Here is an 18957-nt window from a genome sequence, read left to right as displayed (position 1 = left end):
TGTTTCCTAGATCCCCAGACTCCTGACTTGCCACTTCAAGTCCTCTTTCACATAAATACAACTTGGCATATTAACTATAGAACAGTTATGAAGGTTCTTTGTGGGAGGTATGTAATGGATGGCTAGGTAAACAACAAAGACCCGTCCAGCCCAATATCTTCTGTTGCACAGGTAGGTACTGGTGCCAATGGATGCTTAGGGAAAGAGTGTAAGAACAGGACAATTGTGTCCAGTTTCTGTAATCTGCAATTTAGAAATTTCCTGAAGAAGAGACTGTGTTTATGTGCATGTAGTAGCTCCCAATACACCTTTTCCCCATAAAGCTGGCTAATGGCTTGTCGAACCCATTAATTCTTTTGATGAAAACAGTTAAAGGGCACATGAAAACCAGGCAAACGAAAGCTTATGTAAATTTTGAGTGGCAGGAGTTTAAAACCAGGCAGACTAAGCCCTAATGAATATGATGTAGGGAACAACCATACATTGGCTGGAGACATGAAGAGAGGAATGGACAAAATGGGATAATAACTCTTTTCTGTCTCCAGTTTCATTATCAGATGGTAAATCTGATTTTGGCTTGTATTATTTATGCAGCCTGCATAAGGCTGTCATACTAAGGCACAGCCTTATAGATATTCTTTTATATGTTTGCTTTATATTATTTTTCCTTCTGTCTCCTGTAAGAGACAAGGGAATCCCCTGATAACAGGTCCATCCCCTCTTTCCCCTTGCTGGATATGAGACATAAACCAGCAAAGCACTAACAGCCCACTATACAACTTTAATTCCAGACTGTAATACAGATGAGGTATTACCTTCATGCCTGACACAGCCAAGGTGTTTTTCAGTCGGTATTTGCCATCCTTCTGGGGATATGTGTACAGCAGAACATCATTCATCTATATGAAGAGAAAGACAAAATCAATAATCTGCACTATGCCTTGCAGGCCTTCCCATTACTCCGGGGGGTGGGGGGGGGAGGGATACCCAGAACAAGCAGTAACTTGATGAACTGCTAGGACTGTTACTAAAGACAGGCCCAAGCCACACAGCTTAGATCAAGACCTGCATTTCCACAAAGCTCTGGGGAGTCTACATCCAGGACTTTGATTTCTTCCCATTTTTGGCTGTTGCTAATGGCTAAGCAAGTAGATAATCAGCTCTTGTTTATTCAGCTTGGGTGAAACAGCTGCCATGTTCAAGTTGGGAAGGCAGGCTCTGCATTTACTACCTGGCAACACCAACTAACTGCCCAGAATGCTGCAGCTCTGATTCTCTCAGGGTCCCCCTGACAGTGGAGCTGCAGTGAGGCCACGGGTAGGGCTGGGCTTCTCAGACTTCCATTTTCTGGGCAAAAAGGAAGTGGAGGTGAGGAGAGGTGCCACAGTCTGGAGGAATGATTCAGGGAGGAATGGTTTGGATATTTGAGAGCAGTAACTGTACTTCACTGCTAGCAAAACTTGCCTAGACATCTGACAGCTTTGCTGAGTCTGTGGGCTGCAGTAGAGACAATGGAAGGGCAAAAATGAGAAACTTTTTTTCATTTTATGAGGAAAAAAACCCCTGTACCTTAACATCCCAAATATTTCCATAGTTCTCAGCTCCTTGCAGAATGCATGCTTTTCAAACAGCTTCATACTAAATGGGATCAGATCTCTGCTGTTTGCCTAACTTAATCATAGACATTATTGCAGCCTTTTATCTTCGTGCCAACAAACAAATAAATGAAGCAGCAGAACTGGACCTCGTAGGTCTTTGCTGGCCTCCCCTTACTTCTAGAAGGAAAAACAGTATTGGTGGGCCTTAACATTGCCAAAGTAACGCTTGTGTGTATGCATTCTTTCCTTTACTTGAATGAGCAGGTCATGTTCTCTTGTTGTCTTTCCCAGGCTTCTCACATCAGTACCAATAAGCATAAACTCAGTCAGCCTGTCAATTACTGTACTGGGGTACTATGAACAAAGATGTGCAAAGGCAATGTAAAACCAAGGCATAGGTAATACTCTGTGATGTCAGACATGAGGCATCTTAAATGCAGAAAATCTCAAGAAATTAAAAAGCAGACAGAAACCAGCTTCACTTGGATTCCTCTGTGACAAAGGCATTCAAATATAGCCAATTGGATGGTAATATTATATTTTGGAAGGAAAACTGTGATAAAGAGAGACACAGAGAAGAAGGGAGGAAACTAAAGAATTATTTGGCAATAAAATAATGTATCCTGTATGACTGGAATTTTTGGGGTCTTGATAGTACTACCTGACCACCTAAAACTGTTGGTGTAAAATTTTCACTAATTTGCTTGCCTGAAAAATAAACAGAAAGTGGAGCCTTATGGATGTTTTCTTAAAAGGTCATAGTTTAGCTTTCTTGCAGAGCAGGAACAATGGTTAAAGAAAAATGACATGGAATTAATACTCATGGGATTAAATCCTTATCACCTTGGACTTAACAGCAAAACTGTTGTTGCCTTTATTAGGGTCATGAGTTCACTTGTGGACACCACTTCATTAAGTAGCTGTCTGATTCACAGCAAATCAGGCTTATGTGCATTAGCTGCCCATCTTTAAAATGCAGATTCCCATTAACATGAGGCAAAATATACTGAAGAGTTACTTTCCCCAAAACTTTTACTTCAAATTTTACTACTTTTAAAAATTGAATTGGGTTTACAGAGTAGGATCAGCCAATATTTTTGTAGAAAATGCTGAAACATTTAATTCTAACAATTTAACAAAAAGACTCCCATGCTCTCCTGCACTGGCCACTCTACTGTGTATTTCTCTGTGTCCTTCTAGTAAGTCTTAACTCATGCAGAGTTTAAAGCTCTTTTAATATAACACTTCTCAACTGAGGATATAAAAGCATACTATCAAGTTAGAATAGGAGTCTTATGTTCTCTGTAGTCTAAAGTGGAGTATTTACTCTTTTGCAATAACACAATAGAATTTCCTTAGAACAAGGTGACAAATGGCTTGTCACAGAGTTTTTCTGTGATTTACTTATTGCTCCATAAATTACCCTCTGTGCTAACATTAGTCCAGTCAGCAGTGACACCTGCAGTGTACTGACCACATGATCATTCCCAGTTTAACCAGGGCTATGCATAACCAGAAAATTCATCACAACCTACTGCACACTGAGTATCTAGGAGAGTAAGGTAGAAAAAAATGAGCAAATGTAAACCTTTCAGTGAAAAGCAGATGAAAGCTATTTTCACTTGATATTACTAGTAGCAACTAGGACTCTAGCAGCCAGGTGGGAAACAGGTAAAAAGACAGGCAGACTTTATTGCTGAAATCAAGAGAATACTATGTGAAATAAGAGAATACTAGTGAAATCTCATATTTGCCTGGTGATTCTGCTATCTCCTGAATGTTCAAAGGACTATATGAGAAAACAGGACTTCCTCTGGCACTCATCAGTGCCAGTACTTAAGGCTTGTTTCAAACCACAAGAACAGATAACTAGTTGTGGGCACTAAGCCCAGGGAAGTGAACTCCTAAGAGAGATTTTCAGGATTCTGGCATAATGTGCTACTGAGTTTCTTGAATAGCAAACTCCATTTATTTTATTTATTTTAAAAGTTATATATTTCTTTAAAAAGCAACTCATTCTTTCATTACTGTTGATTAAGGATGACACCCTGGTGCATACCGTTGTCATGACAGCTCTGCTTAATATACCAAGATTTTATTAAACATTAATGATGACTTTGCTTTACAATTGCTCATTGGAGTTTTTTTTTCCTCCTGTTTTTCTCTCCCACATATTATATAGCAGTGGGCTGTGACTCTGAGGTCCCATCAGCCACAGCTTGAAACAAGGAAATTATGACAAATATTTCAAAGCTTGCTAAGCAAGGCACACATATTCACGAAGAAAGAAAGGGTTTGTACTCACTGCTGTCTCCTTTGCCACATCTATGCTGGAGACCAGAGTGGTAGCTATATGAATGGTATGGACAGAACTAGCATCAGTACCAGTGGTTTCATGCATCCTTCTGCTTCACAGTGCATACTGTTCCCTGAAGCAGTGAGGACTGGGCCATGATAAAAGTCGATCTTGCAGCCCCTCGGGAATCTGTGGTAGAAGAGATAGACTGCCATAACCCCCAGGGGAGTTCCCAGAAGTCCTTGGGCTTCAGACCAACTTCCTGTTTGCCAGAAAACTTTTGAATAAGTGGGGTCCCCAAACTGCTCAGATATTGATATAGGAGCAAATATTCCTATTCTGCACTGCTCTATGCGTGCACACAGTCCCCAAAGCAACAGTTGATAACACAGAGAAAGAAGGATACATCTGCTCTTTAATTTTTTTTTTTTTTCTGTTACTACTCTTTTCCCCCCCTTTTTAAAGTCTTCTCTGTTGTGAAGGGAACTCAGTAACATTAGAGGTCAGTGCAAGTTTTCTAACCTACAGTGTCCAAATTTATTGATCCAAACAAGTTTATCTATGCCCTGCTGAACTGCTGGCATCCATACGTAATGCACTCTCTGTCTAAAAGCTCCTACCATGTGTTAGGTTTTTCTGAATGTTTTAAAGGGTAGTTCATTATGGACCCTGTGTTGTTCTGTTCAAGTCTGCGTTAAACACCCCCTGAGTGTCAGTGGAGCAGCCTGAATGTGTGCTGGGGCTGCATTTTCCAAGCTCTGACTCCAAAACCTCCTGTAGTCCAGCCCTGCCAGCTAGAGCATTAAACAGTCTCCCATTTGATAGCAGCTTCCTGCACCACACTTGCAACACAAGCAGCCTTTGTAGAGAAATTCTTGGAAGGGTGAGATAAGAGACAGTGTCTGAGTTGCAAAGTCCTGTGGTTGGGGGGCAATTAGGGGGCCTGCCAGCGTCAGCAGCCCATACTGTGCTACAAAGAGGCCCCAACATCCTTGTAAACAGAGACAGGACTCAGGAAACAGGCGCACAGCAAAACTCACCAAACATCCTGCCAGGAAACACCAAATTCAACAATACCATAAGCCTGCACAAAACAGCCAGCCCAAGTAACCTTGTGATACACACAACATACACCCACAGAAACATATGCACTTCAATAGCCCCTCACTGTGTGTCCTACACACTCATGCCTATATGGGCTGTGCATGTACCATGCTCCTTGTGGGCATATATTCAGAGCACAAGCACGCACATGACCGAAGCACACCCTGAATGCACAGGCCAAGTAGGAGTCTGGCACATACCCAATTTTTAGAGCACTTTCTAACTACAATGTTAGTTTGGTGGGCTCATCTCCTGGGATGTGTAGGGGTTAAATTCTCAGGTTTATCCTTCAGTGTATACTCTTCCACTGAAATTCTCTCCAGGTCCTGGGCTTGATTTAGCTTAGCTTCAGTCAGAGTAAGTTCACTACTAAGAACTTCAGAAAATGCTGTTCATGTAAAAATCTGTTTTGGGTAGGTAAGGTAAATACACTTATTTCATTCAAAGCTAAACCAAACTACACGTAACATGTTAGCTTCTGGTGATCTTTTTGAGTGGCAGCTGATGTGTGAAACATCAAAAAAAGCAGCCAGTTTAAACAATTTTTTTTATTAATACATTAGGACAAATTCTTGTCCCACCTGAGTTTTGCCAGTGGCTTCTAAGGATTATGATCTGGTCCTTAGAAGATAAGGGCTTTAAATAAACGTGGGTTTTAAGAGACAGTGTTTAGGAGATTATTCTAGTCTTGGGGTTTTGTGGTTTTCGGTTGTTGGGTTTTTTCTACACAGTGTCCCCAAGCATCAGAATCAAGATGGCACATGTGTTGGGCTAGATATGTTCATGCAGGCCTTGGCTGTTACAAAATGGTGTTGGCAGTGATGGTTGGTAGGGCCTTAAGACTGATGCGGTAAAGATGCTATATGCCAAGATGAAAATATGTTGCCATAGCTATGCAGTAGTTGTCTCAATGTATCCACAGGCTAAACAGTCCATTAAGCAATTCATGAGTGGTGGTGGCATGAGTGGTGGTGACACAACAGAGAATCCACAGCATTAGCATTGACAAGCAGATAATGCAAAACCATTCAGGTGTTAATGCAGGAATTACTATATTCCACAGTGACTTGCTTTCCTGCATTTTCGCTATACATGCCATTGCTCTGCAAACCTGAGGAGCTTTCAGGGTGGAGGAGATGGAGTAAAAAAAATCACTGAACCCAAAGGCAGGTATTTGCCAATAAGTTTCAAACTGTTTCCAAGATCCAATCACCCCCGCCCCACCCCAACAGAAGACATAATACAGGAAGCCTAAATGGGTGCAACTTCAGTGTGTTAGAGCAGGAAAGAAGCCAGTTTTATGTGTCTCTTGGTGCTTAAAAGTGACCACTATGCTTTAGTCTAGCTCCATCACATACTTTGCATGAGAGCACATTTGGTCACAGTTTGCCTTTCTAACTGAAAGGAAGAGAAAACCGCTGTTTCTGAATACTGAGAGCATCTAATAACAACAGGACATTGGCTACTGTAACATCTCCAGCTGCCAAGAGACACTTCTCTTTTTGCAGTTAACATCCGGGTTTAAGCAGCTGAACTCTCCCCAGGAATCAAAAATAGTTCCTAAACTAGAAAGTGCCAGAAACTCATTTCTGTGCTTTCTTTGTTCCAGTAATACTTTCAGCCTCTTGTGACTTTCAAGCTGATACAACCATTTTGGACTACTTGAAATTTATCTCAGTTTATCCCAAGTTCAAATTATTTTCCTCTCAATGTTTATTACCAACCTGATTTCTGATCTTCCTTCTAAATTCTTTATATCAGTTATAATAGCTAGGTTTGTGACGCTTCAGTATTTGCCATAGCAGGGGATTATGATAGCAGTTACAAATGCACTGGAAGACAAAATGGTAACAACTTCTTGGAATTTGGTCCCAGCTTTAGCCACAACTCCAAAATGTTTTAGTAATACTAGCAAAGGTGAGAGTTTCAGAAGAGAGATCAGTAAGGAAGCAAGTATCATCTGTTATGAAGTGGTCATCAGTCGGCTTCAGAGTTACTACTGCTGAGAACACTGTTTCTTAAAACCAGCTCCTGGAGGTTCTGGCATGGCCATTTTCCCTTGGCTGCAACAAAGTCATGATTTTGACATTTATTGCTGTTGTTACAGTCCATTGATGCTGACTCAGTAAAACAGCACTGCAGCAATCTCATATTTGAAGATTTGGGTGAAATCCATCAGTTTCAGTACATGAAAGTCTGAATTTTTACAGAAACCAATGAAGCCATCAGAAAAGTGCAGTGCCAGTGCTGTGTCCCATCCCATATGATCTTTGATTATGACTGCAATACATGATCGAGGAGGCAAAGAAGCTTGTGCATCCACTCATGCACAAATAGGAAATATTAATAAGAGGGAGAAATAAGAAGCATTAATGGCAAAATGTGTAACTTCGGTAATAAGCCATCTCTCCTCCTCACAATGGTCCCAGGGTGAAAAGCTGTCAGCACTTATAGAGGCCACAGCAAGTATGTATTCCAGGCATATAAGCCATTTATTGTAAAATAAATTCTGCAAACAGTACTTTAATGTTAATAGCAGCAGTAATGCTCAGTTCTTTATGGCTCTTTTCTGGGAGGGGTCTCTAAAGAATTTTTCAGACTTTAACAGGTTAGCAGGTAAAAAACTCCTAAGACATAGGCAAGTATTATTTTCCCCTTCACACTGATAAATGCATAAAAATGGCCGTGGTTACACAATAAGCTACCTGAAAAGTTGAGAACAGAGCTCAGGAGCCTGGAGACTCAGATACTCTCTAATTGCTCAATGTAGTGTATAATGCAAAACAGAAAGCATAAGTCTTAATAGCGTATCTCCAAAACAGTGGTTTTTCATCTGTTTTGATTTGCAAATACTTGCAATTTTTGCAGTAGGGTTGCGGACCCTTGTGAAGGGTATTCCAGCCAAGTGATGAAGGATTCATTTTTCTTAACTGTCTTAGAAGAATTTTGCAAAGCATCATTGAAAACTGTTGCTCTAGTCAACAGGAAGCTGGAAGTGTGTCTTCAGAGGGACTATACCGAGGCAATGCACACAGTTATCAGGTAATTTACATAGATGTGGACAGCAGGAACTAAAACCCAGTCCTTGAGCTTCAAGGATACAAATCTCCCAAGTGAGTCCAAAGAAAGCTTTCATAAACTTTAGCAGTAGGATGTTCTCTATTGATTCTAATCAGATTTCCTAAGGCCTTAGGGTTGGACTTTCAAGTGTGAAGCTTAATTGCTGAAAGTATTCAGGAGCTCCCATCCTCCTGATCACCTTGGAAACTTGCACTCCTTTGCAGAATTATGGCTTAGTCAAGGCTGTACATAGCTGTGGCACAAAGGGAGGGCTGCGCAGCCCGTATTCTTGTATGCAGGGCCAACAGGACGTGTGAAAAGGGCTACAGTCCTGTTAGCAACAGAAACTCCCTCACCACATTGCTGCTGATGGTTAAATGACTTGCAGCCTGAAAGTTTCTGCCACGGTTCAGGGCTGTGCAAGTGCAGAAGATATGAGAGAGACAGTAAAAATATAAAAGAAATCTTACCAAGAACAAATGCCGAGGGTGCCTGTTTTTGCCAGAGACTTTCATCAGCGTTCCTTCTTTAACAAAGATCTGAAGGAGAAAACAGCAGATTGTAATCCTGACACTTCTCATTCTGAATCGTACTGAGAAAAGAGAATATTCCTCCTGGGGAAAGAGCTACTCTAACTGCTTTCATCAGCACAGGAAGAGATAGATAACACTTGCTTCTAGCCTTACTCCTTATGAACTGGCTTAGTCTTTGCCTGCGTTAGCCCTGCTGCTCTTCATGGCTTGCGTTTGTATCAGTACCAAATGGTTAGAAACCCACTTGTCCTCAGCCCACTGCTTCTGTACTGTGGACTGTGCTCTGAGGTGACTGTCACTGATTGCAAAGCTAACATGTAATGGGCTTCAGAAAAGAACTCATGTTTAAAAATCCTCTAAAATAGACAGACCAAAAAGAAAAGGTGAAACCTTGGGTTTCAGCACACTACACCTACATAACTATGCCTGCATACATAATCTGTACATGTTTGCAAACACAATACTTTGTTGGTCTGTATTGTTACTATGTATGTAGATAGGACTATGTATGTAAGCAGCTAAACCAGCATACTAGAACTTGATTGCAATAACATCAGTGGATTAACAGTCATCTACTTTTTTGGATGGAGAACAGAATCTGGTGCAGTTTTCCACTCTAGAACAATTTATAATCAAAGAGAGCAATCCCACAAATTCTGTATGTTGGGCTTTGCAGAATTTGTTAAAACCTTACCTGGTGAGGGCAAGTGAGAGTACTGATGTTAGAGAATAAATAGGGGTTGACTGCAGTATTTGGCTGATGAGGATTCTTGCTCTACAAGTATGCATGCCTTGAAAATTGCTTCATGAGTTTTGCTAAAGATATTGGTGGACTGAAGGGAAATTTAGAGTTGCAGAACTCAAGAAAGAAATCTTTTGAAGTGTAGAGGCAGGTTAGAGCTGAGGAAACTGGGCAGCTTTAAAAGCCAGGAGAAGAAATTTGCATTTGATGTGGATGGGAAGACAGAGCTATACACTCTCCCACGTTTCTATTCATTTGTTGCTTAAAAATGATGTCTTCCATTAAAAGCACCACTGGGAAATGGTGAGAATAAAAAATTGAAAACAAATAATTTCCCCTGATTTAAGTCTCTTACCCAGCCAAATAAAACTCTGAGCCTTTCCAGGCTGCAAGTGATTCCTGCTAGTGTTGCAGCCTTTCAACAGGAGTATATAGGGAGGAAAATAGCAGTTCCATCAAAACACACTACACATGGGGTGGCTGAGGACAGCTGGAGTGAAAAGTCAAATGGCTTTTCTGTGTAAAAGTAGGGGCAATGCTTGATGAGACTCTCGGCACATCTCTTTGTGCACTGCCAGAGTGATGGCTTTTTACACAAAGCAGTGCTCCAACTCTTTATCACAGTAGCTCAGTAAACAACACCTGTAGACGCCTGAAATCTGGCCATCCACACAATCAGAGACATAGCTGGCTGGAAACAATGCCCTTATCAGCGTAGGTCTGCCTGCAGCACTCACCCTTCCTGGCTGGAGGAGGCCGCTCTGCCCTCTCACACTGTGCTCAATGTGTACCAGCTTCTGCAAGTTTTCCTGGGGGAGAGAAACAGCATTTAGGAGACAGCGTGGTGACTGTTGTTTAGACAAGCAGGCAAACCTTCCTTCACCCCTCCTCACCATTTTATTTCTCTAGAAGTGGTATTACAGAATTAGGTTTCAGAGAGATGTGAACCCAGGGATTTTATGCCCAGAAAGTCTTATTCCAGCCTTATAGGTTTTATAAAACCTCATCATCTGCATTCACATCTGCTGTGGCCTTCTACAGTCCTGTTACCTCTGATAGCTCAGTTCACCTTCAAAAGGACCTGCTAACTCCATATGATATTTATACAGTGGTCTCTTTGCTGAATTTATTGATCTGGGAACTAATAAACTGGAAGCAGAGACAAAGTACAGTATCTGCTCCAAAGGCCTGTGCATTACTGGCATGACACGGATAATCCAAAGCATGCTTTAATACTATAGAACTGTTGCTAGAATTATCTGGAGGTTTATATTCTGTGATAATGGATTAATGGCTTTGCAATAGGGGATTTAGAAGGTTAACTAGTAAGCAGGCAATGAAGCTGCATCTCTCTTTTAATGCTTTGCAAAAATCAGGAATTTCATTATCAAACTCTGATACTATTAACTGCCTACCTGGTCTTAAAGCACAGTCAGTCAGTGGGTGCTGGCATGTGGCATGAATTTATCTACAAAGATGGTAAATAAGATTGATCTAGCTAAGTCTGTGCTCTCATAAAAAAGATGGTATTGGATGAATATAAAAAGGAGAAAGAAGGGATGTCTGTACCTTTGCAATATTGCTAGAGTCTTTTCAAATCTCCTTCCGTTTAGCAGGTGAGGCTGCTAAAACTGAGGCTTGTACACAGGATTCAGCTGTGGTTTTATCTGGTCAGAACAGTAGAATGGGCTGCACAGCAGCAACGAGTCATCACCAGAATATATCTAAAAATTAGGAGTCTCTTGTCTAAGTTAGCTATTGTATCCTAAATCCTTAGTTATGTACCCAGATAAACTACAGACTAAGGACCATATCTGATATAGCTTCAGACCTGTCAGCCTTTGACTACAGTTTTCTGTTATGACAGATAATGGTCTGTTTTCCTATGCTCCATTGACTGGCATTAAGATACCCCTGGGCTTAGTTAGACTCCATTAGATTGTACAATGTATCTGCCTGATACAAATCAGTGCTGTCTACAGAATCAGCTAATTAAGAAAGCTATCACAGATACCAGAAGGAGCACATCCATGTCAACATGATGGTCTGTCAAGGCTAATTTACCTTGGATTTCAGCTAACACAATTAATGTACCTCTCTCAGCTTGCTTTTTGAGACAAGCCTGAAGTACCTCCATATGTTACTGTCCTGGTGAAATATTACACTTGTTTAGCATGATACTAGGTTTAGTTCTTAATCAGTAACCGCATATCAAACATATGGAAACACCTACAAGCCTTGACCAGCACAGGGCTGCATTGTGACCATGCAATATAACTGGCAGTTGACACGTTTTCAAGAATTCCAGCGATCGCGTATCTCTTTTGCAATGCAGGAAGTAACAAATGGAATTTTTCAGGTCACTTCTAAAATACTATAGGCCAGCAAAATGGAAGCAGAATCTATAAACTAATAGCACAGGAAATACCAGGGATCATGGGACAGCTGACATTTGCAAAAGACATTTGCAAAGGACTTTCCCATCACTAAAGGGTATTTTAGCCGTAGCAAAACTTGTCAAATTGACAGCTTCCACAATGGAAACCTGTTCTTCATCCACAGAAAAGGCAGTGCCCTCCTGTGAGCACACTCATGGCCAATTCTAGTATTACTCATTGGGGTTTCTACAAGAGTGAGAGAAGTTGCTCCAGCTCGGATACACCTCAGCTTTTCTTAGGACTGCTGGCAGAGGTGCCTGTTGTAATGCTGACGTTTGCAGTATGGACACATGTTCACCAGGAAATGGACAGAGAAGTATCAAACTCATTTCCTGTAGGAAGTCAAACAGCCATCACATGTGAAGGACAGTGATTTATCTGGGAATATGGGCAGCTGAGGCATAGTTTCCCTACAGTTCCCTTAAAATGCCCTATTTACATAGTTTTCTTCATTCTCCTTAAAACTATCATCATTTTCTTTTCAAATATCCTTCACAAACTATGATTAAAAAATGAAAACAAAGCTCCACCCAATTAGTATTGCAGATGTGGGTGGCTGAAATCCTTCTCTGGCCATTTTAGCAGTGAACTGCAGCTTCCATCATGTTATCATTATGTCTATGCAGGAGGAACGCCTCCCCAAGGAATTCACCAGCTGTTAATAGCAACAATGATTTATAGCTTTTAGCATCTCAGGGCCTCTATTAGATTGTAGAATTTCAGAGAGCAATACAAACCCTGCTTAGTTCAAGTAGTGAATGTCTCCTAGAGTTACAGATAGACTTAATGCTAGGCAGTGATGGTATGCCTTATGCCTCTGTTTGCACATCTGTAAATTGTGAATAGTGTTTTCCTACTTGATGAAAAGGCTGTGAAGATAGCTAATCTCACAATGTGTCTGAAAATCCTGGGTTAATTTTTCCCAGGGAAAAACTGCTAGAGTGTTTTTATCACAAAACAAAAAAGCTAATAATGAATCATTGATATTCTGCAGAAAACGTAGATCATAATTCAATGCTCCTGTCAGATTTTTGGAGTGTAGTTTGATGAGTTGATAAGTGGCAGCAGAAATCTTCCTCCTTCCAGGTACATGCCAAGTCTAAATTATTGCTTAGAACTTCAACAAGGTACATGACAAGTTATAAATGCTCAATCTTGAGTGGCATTGTTCAGTTTGTTCTGTAATTAGAGTACCTTCTTAAATTCTTTGCATTTTTTAAAATCTGAGATCTGCCTCTTTCCCCATCTGATAGCTACAAATTGAGACTGAAGCTCTGAACCTGCTTCTCCTGAAGCCAGTGGTGAAATTACTACAGATCAACATGAAGTCCAACTGGTGGGTTTCTGGTTTTGTGCAGAGATGATCTCAAGCCATGACAACAGATCATCACCTATTCTCCTGAAGTAAAATGGGATTCCAGAATTGTGGAAAATTACATAAATGAGTTCAAAATGTATCTTTGACAGTACAATTGTGATGTCTTCAACATTTCATATCTAAAAACATCCCAGGCTAGAAATAGAACCATGACAATTCCCGTCTCTCATGTCATTGCTTCACACACCATCTCAGCAACCCCAAGAGGGAAAAAAACTGTGCTGCTTGCTGTGGTGACTTACATCTTGCACAGCTGCACTAAAGGACATAAACCTACTCCGTATCTGCAATACTGTAAGTCAGATCTGTATAAACCCTTGAGTATCACCCTGGAGGAGGCTTCAGAATTTAGCAGAGATATGTATTCACTTCAGCAGATGTGCAGAAAAGACACTATTGATCAGGAGAGCATGTGTCATGGTAGGACTCACCGCTTGGAGCATGCTGTCGTTGGCTCGGTCTGTGATTTCAGAAACAACGAATAAGGCAGCTGAGGGATGAAGCAAAACAAACGCCATAAATAACATGAAAGAGTAGGAGAATAACCCAAATTCCTTCTGTCTGCAAGGGCATCTTTTAAAAAAATCAAACAACATCCCCAGCAGCAGCTCCTTTAACTTCTTTGGCACCTTCAGAATGAAACTGCCCAGAAAAGACAAGGCATAGTGCTGTTATTTCCCCTTCCCTTCATCATTCTCTTGTGCAAAACTCTGCATCATATTTGTGCTGACCAAGAGAACTCACAAGGTCCCTTTTAAGCACCTAGCATGGCACAAAATCTTTTTGTGATGTTTTCTAGTTGCAGATTTTTGGCAATCAGAGCTTGTGGTAGGGAGAGATTTATGTAACACAGCTTTAGCCATCCAAAAGCATGGCAATCTAAGGTGATCTGTTTCCCCTTACTGCCGAGGGAGAGGACAGGTCATCCCTTTCTCACAGAAATGTGTATGAAATGTTGACATAAATTAACACCCAAAGCATTTCCCATTGGCAAATAACCTGGGCCAGGGCATGTTTGCTGGCCCTGAGAGCAGTGACATAACATGGCTCAGGTCCTTATCTCAGATCTCTTCCCCTGTAGAACAGGGCATCCTATCTGTTTCTGGGTGTAATGTGGGAGCATGCTAGACATCACTGGCCAGAAATGTGACAAGCGTGTGCTAACCACAAACGAGATAGGCAGTTGTGGCCACAAGGCTCGAGCGTCTGCCCTGGCCTTGTTTAAATTACTGGTATAGCTGTAGTCCCACTGTCAGTGACTAGGGTCCTAAATCTTGCACAAGACTCTACGTCAGAACAGACTGACCTTCAGTCAGTCGCAGGCCTTACCGCTATGAGTTGGTTCGGATTTACACTGGGTGTAACAGAGGTGAACTGGTTTCATTAATACAGTGTTATTCCTGCTTACTCCAGTGTGGAAGCCACTCCCACTGAAGCCACAGCTAAACCTTGCTTTGACTTCAGTGGGAGTAAGAGACTTCTGTTTTATCCATCTGATGTGTTGGAAAGGATGGTGTTAGCAGCTGAACATCTAGATTTGTTCTTGATTATGCAGAACTGATTTTTATGCAATGTCTTTCAAGTTTACTTAGGCTTAAGGAATCCAGAATACAGATACCCAATTCAAACCTCCTGGGTTTCTCCAAAGTTCACAAAGCACAGCAGGCATACCATAGATAATGGTACACACACAAGCAGGTGGAGCCATCCCAACTGACTTTACAATGACCAGGCCAAATATAGACAGAACCAAAGAGGACTAGGATTTCCTCGCTGACTGGGGCAGAACTACAATATCTGCACCATGCTTGTCTAGATGATAATTTCTTCTTCTGTAAGTTCATTATGTCAAAACTATAGGAAGCCCACATGTTTCAATGAAAAAAAGATAGGTTTCTTGCCCTAAATAATTTGTCTAAATTAGTAATCAGTTCTTACAGATCTTACATCTAACCTATTGACAGAAAATCTTGAAAATAATCCTCTTCCATATATTACCAGTATAGATCCTGTACCTCTTTGGAAGCAGAGTTAGCAAAGCAGAATTTTTGTTCTACCCATTTCATTTTACCTTGTGTGGCTTCATACTCTGTAGAATCAGGGCAAAGATTATTCAAGTAATCTGTAGAAAATAATCAAACACAGACATCCAGTAATCAGAATACAAATCCACATAATTTGTAGTATTATTAGCTAAAACATAAAATCTTAATTTTACAGTCATAGAATGGTTTGGGTTGGAAGGGACCTTAAAAATCATCTAGTGCAACCCCCTTGCCATGGGCAGGGACATCTTTCACTAGACCGGGTTGCTCAAAGCCCCATCCAACCTGACCTTGAACACTTCCAGGGATAGGGCATCCACAGTAATGTCCCATATCACTTTATTCCCAAATAATTAAGTGTATATAGCCTCTTTCCAAAGCAAAACTCATATTTTACTTCATTCTGCTTTGAGAATCAATGCAAGAGCATTGATACAGATTTTCACTCATCACATAACTTGGCAGGTATGAACAACTAAACAGAGAGTGACAAAAATATTTTCTTGTTTCTCAGCCAAAAGAATTTCTGCGTAGCACCACTTTACAAATAATTGTTTTTCTAATGAATTCTATATTCCCATCTGAATGAATGGGGTTAGCTGTAATGGCTGATTTTCTATATTTATAGTAAATTCATTACATGCATTTTATAGACACAGGAAGGAGACTCTGGTTCTGTACATGCAGAGTTCAATGATTACTACAGAACTCAGTCTCATTCTGAGGTTCTGTAAAATACACACAATAGGACTTACGTTTACAGGAATTATATTTGCATTATATTCAAACCTTTAACCTGTCAGTTTTGTTTGGACTGCTTGCCTTTGATCGTCTGTCTGTTCTTTGTCTGTGTCTTTATGCTTTTAATGACTGTAGTATCTAAGTGCCACCATTTGAAAAGCCTAATCCTGAAATACTTCATTCTTATCTTTCTGATGAATCCAGGCTCCTAAATTCTGCATCCAATAATTAGGCCTCTGTGCTGAGAATGGTGCTGTGCATGGATATCCATTCCCTTGAATGTCCTGTCCATAGCTGTTTCTCTTTCTAGTGCTGTGCCCTCCCTGGCATCCCAAAATCTACCTGGCTTTTACATGCATTCAGGAAAGCATCTGCTGGTACTCAGGCAGGCAGCAAGGGGTTGTGTGGTGTTATCAGGCAATATTTAGCATTCCTTTTCACAGCTGCAAGCTCTGTCCTTGGCTATGGACATTTAACTGAGTGGGCAATTCCTTTTGGCTGTAGTGCAGTAATTGGCAACCAATATCCTCATAAAATACCCTTCCTTATCTGGTAGAAACAGCCAGTTATGAACACACAAGTACACCTGCATATTCTAATTTTTTTTTATGCTGTCTAGGGAATCTGAAGGACTGCACTGTTCCAGACCTACTCTGTCCTAGCAGGCAAAGAGGGGCTTGGTTTCTTGAGGTGAAGAACTGAAGCAGTAAACCTATTTTCTGAAATAGCTTTATCCAGAAGACCTTATCTCACTACACACGAAAGCTTTTCTTTTCCCAGTTAGTGCCAGTACCTGGGACAAGGAGGAGCTTAAGTTGCTTCAAGCATAGATGGAATCCAATCACTGGAGTTGGACTGAATTCCAGCTCTCTCACAAAATACCATGCTTCATGTTTGCAATTTACCTTGTGGACCACAGAAATGGGCAGAGAAAATGGAGCATAGTGGGGGTATTTCTGACAGGGACATGCCAAGTCTTTTTTCTTAGATGCAGTGTTTGTGTGCATGCACTAAAAACACTGTAAGGATCATGTGAGACTACTAAGTACTGCAACCAGGAAGTCTGGAAGGTTGTCCTTAATGTAAACACACCCAGAGAGGGAAGCAAGTCAGACACGAAAAAAGGCCTACTCTTGGCACCCGGTGTTCATTTGTATTGCTCGTACTAAAAAAGCAAAACCAGCTGTGAATAATGAGTTACATCCTTGATCAAAGTGTCTGAAGCAAGATGAAACTGCTGCTAATCTGTGCTGTGAATAAAAATTTCATATGGTCACTTTGTTCTGCTGCATCTATAGGAGTCCCTTCTAATATGCTGTGCCCTTCATCAGCTGTTGAGTATGGGCAAGGTTTATGGATTCCTTTTTACTGTCCCACACATAACTCATCTTGCATCCCTCTCCACCCACACATATACATACTCCCAAAGCATTTCTCCATCTTTATGTCTATGGATCCTTGCTCTTTTGTGTTCTGATCTGACTAAATTACTGGACAACACTGAGATTCATTGTTACATTTCACCATTTCCTTCCCCAACCAGTTCATTTGTTAGAAACCTAAACTTCACAGTTCTTTCTAGGCGCCACATCCTGCTTCAGAAAGCTTGCTCCCCTCACAGGCTCAGACTTGCTAGATTTGCTGTGGCTTGCAGAGAATGAGCCACCAGAGGGAACACAACCCCCTTGGAGAGACTCCAGGTGGGAGTGATATATATGGTCCTGAATGTAAAGGGAAGATGTTACTGTAAATGTAAAATCTGTAAATGTACTGTTAATGTAAATTTGGATCTCTGTCTCCTACAATGCAGAGAAATTGGACTGGGATTTTGACTTAAACTTATCACTAGCCTTAGGTGTACTGTACATAGGGCTTAGGGTGCAGTACTGGGTACAACTGCTTTGTTGATAGAGTACAAGTGGATGGTGCTTGCCACTGTCATACAGGATGCAATGCAGAGTCCCCTTGCTGGGGACTACAGTCCCCTACTGTCTTTGGTAATTGCCCTTGACATAACTAAAATCAAACCTGTTTGCTGGCAGTGAGGCTGAACTCTGCCTCTCCTAATTCACAGAAGGAAAAAGCCAAGAAGGAATGGCTAAAACCACCTGACTACACTTTTCTGTGACCTTTCAGCATGGTTGTGCTGAAGAAGTGCCCGCTCCTTCCCAGGCTCTCTGACATTTCCTGAGTCCTGTACTAAGCATATTGAAGTTCCCGGGAAATTCCACACTGCTTCAGCCCTATTTTAGCTGTCTTGGCACCAACATGTGGCACAATGGAGGCACAGAACATCATGGGAGGGTTTCCACTGAGTAGCTTTGACAGTGATTTTACTGACCTGTGAGCAGCACACGATACTGGAAGACACGCTGCACCACTTTCAAAAGCTGGTGTTTCACACTCTGAGGGCTGCCACCAGAGCTCTGCTGTCCTCAATGAAAGGGAAAGGAAACAAAGATCAGGGATGTGTGAGCTCAGCAGCAAACTGTCATCTCCACCTGATACGTACAATGAAAGTTTGCTACCAGTTGCATGCACAAATTCCATTGAACCATTCCCAATTTACCCAGCTTGCCAGAGGGTATTGTCTTTGTGACTATAAAGAAGTACCGTAAACAGTTTATTTCCTATGGCATCATTCACAAATAGTTTGGACTCAGAGGGAAAAGGGAGGAAAGTGAATACCATTTAGAAGGTAAGCCATAAAGATTTTAGGGTGGCATCAGAAGGCAGAGGTATCAGATCTCAGTGAGGCTTGTCATTGTTGTTCCTTTTTTGGACTGAAAGTTTCTTCTGCCTGCAACTTTTTAGTATCTTATTTCAAGACAAGGAATTGAGCAAAATACAGCAAGTATTGTGATTGAGTTGGAACTCAATGTCCGGAGAGTGTTTACAAGAAAATAAAGTGAGGTCGTGATCTGATTTAACACACACATGAAAAAATAGCAGCATTTTTCTCTTTACCTTTACTCTTTAGATTCAACTCAATTGCATGTTGCCGCATATCAGGCCCAGTCAG

General features: G+C 41.1%; 1 protein-coding gene across 1 annotated transcript in view; it reads right to left on the bottom strand.

Annotated features, from left to right (window-relative positions):
• The window catches only part of FGD5 (FYVE, RhoGEF and PH domain containing 5), a 99252-nt gene that overhangs the window by 15493 nt on the left and 64802 nt on the right, over positions 1 to 18957 (bottom strand). The window contains exons 7-12 of the mRNA XM_010569991.1: positions 18277 to 18364; positions 15221 to 15271; positions 13581 to 13639; positions 10071 to 10142; positions 8529 to 8597; positions 816 to 899 (exon numbers count right to left, since the gene is read on the bottom strand). Of these exons, the coding sequence (XP_010568293.1) occupies positions 816 to 899; positions 8529 to 8597; positions 10071 to 10142; positions 13581 to 13639; positions 15221 to 15271; positions 18277 to 18364 (423 nt within the window). The remainder of the gene's footprint in view (positions 1 to 815; positions 900 to 8528; positions 8598 to 10070; positions 10143 to 13580; positions 13640 to 15220; positions 15272 to 18276; positions 18365 to 18957) is intronic.

This window comes from Haliaeetus leucocephalus, unplaced genomic scaffold (genome assembly GCF_000737465.1).
Source record: "Haliaeetus leucocephalus isolate CR32 unplaced genomic scaffold, Haliaeetus_leucocephalus-4.0 Scaffold2, whole genome shotgun sequence".
NCBI lineage: Eukaryota > Metazoa > Chordata > Aves > Accipitriformes > Accipitridae > Haliaeetus > Haliaeetus leucocephalus.
Note: the sequence above shows the minus strand (reverse complement) of the source record. Positions and strands in the feature narration are given on the sequence as shown.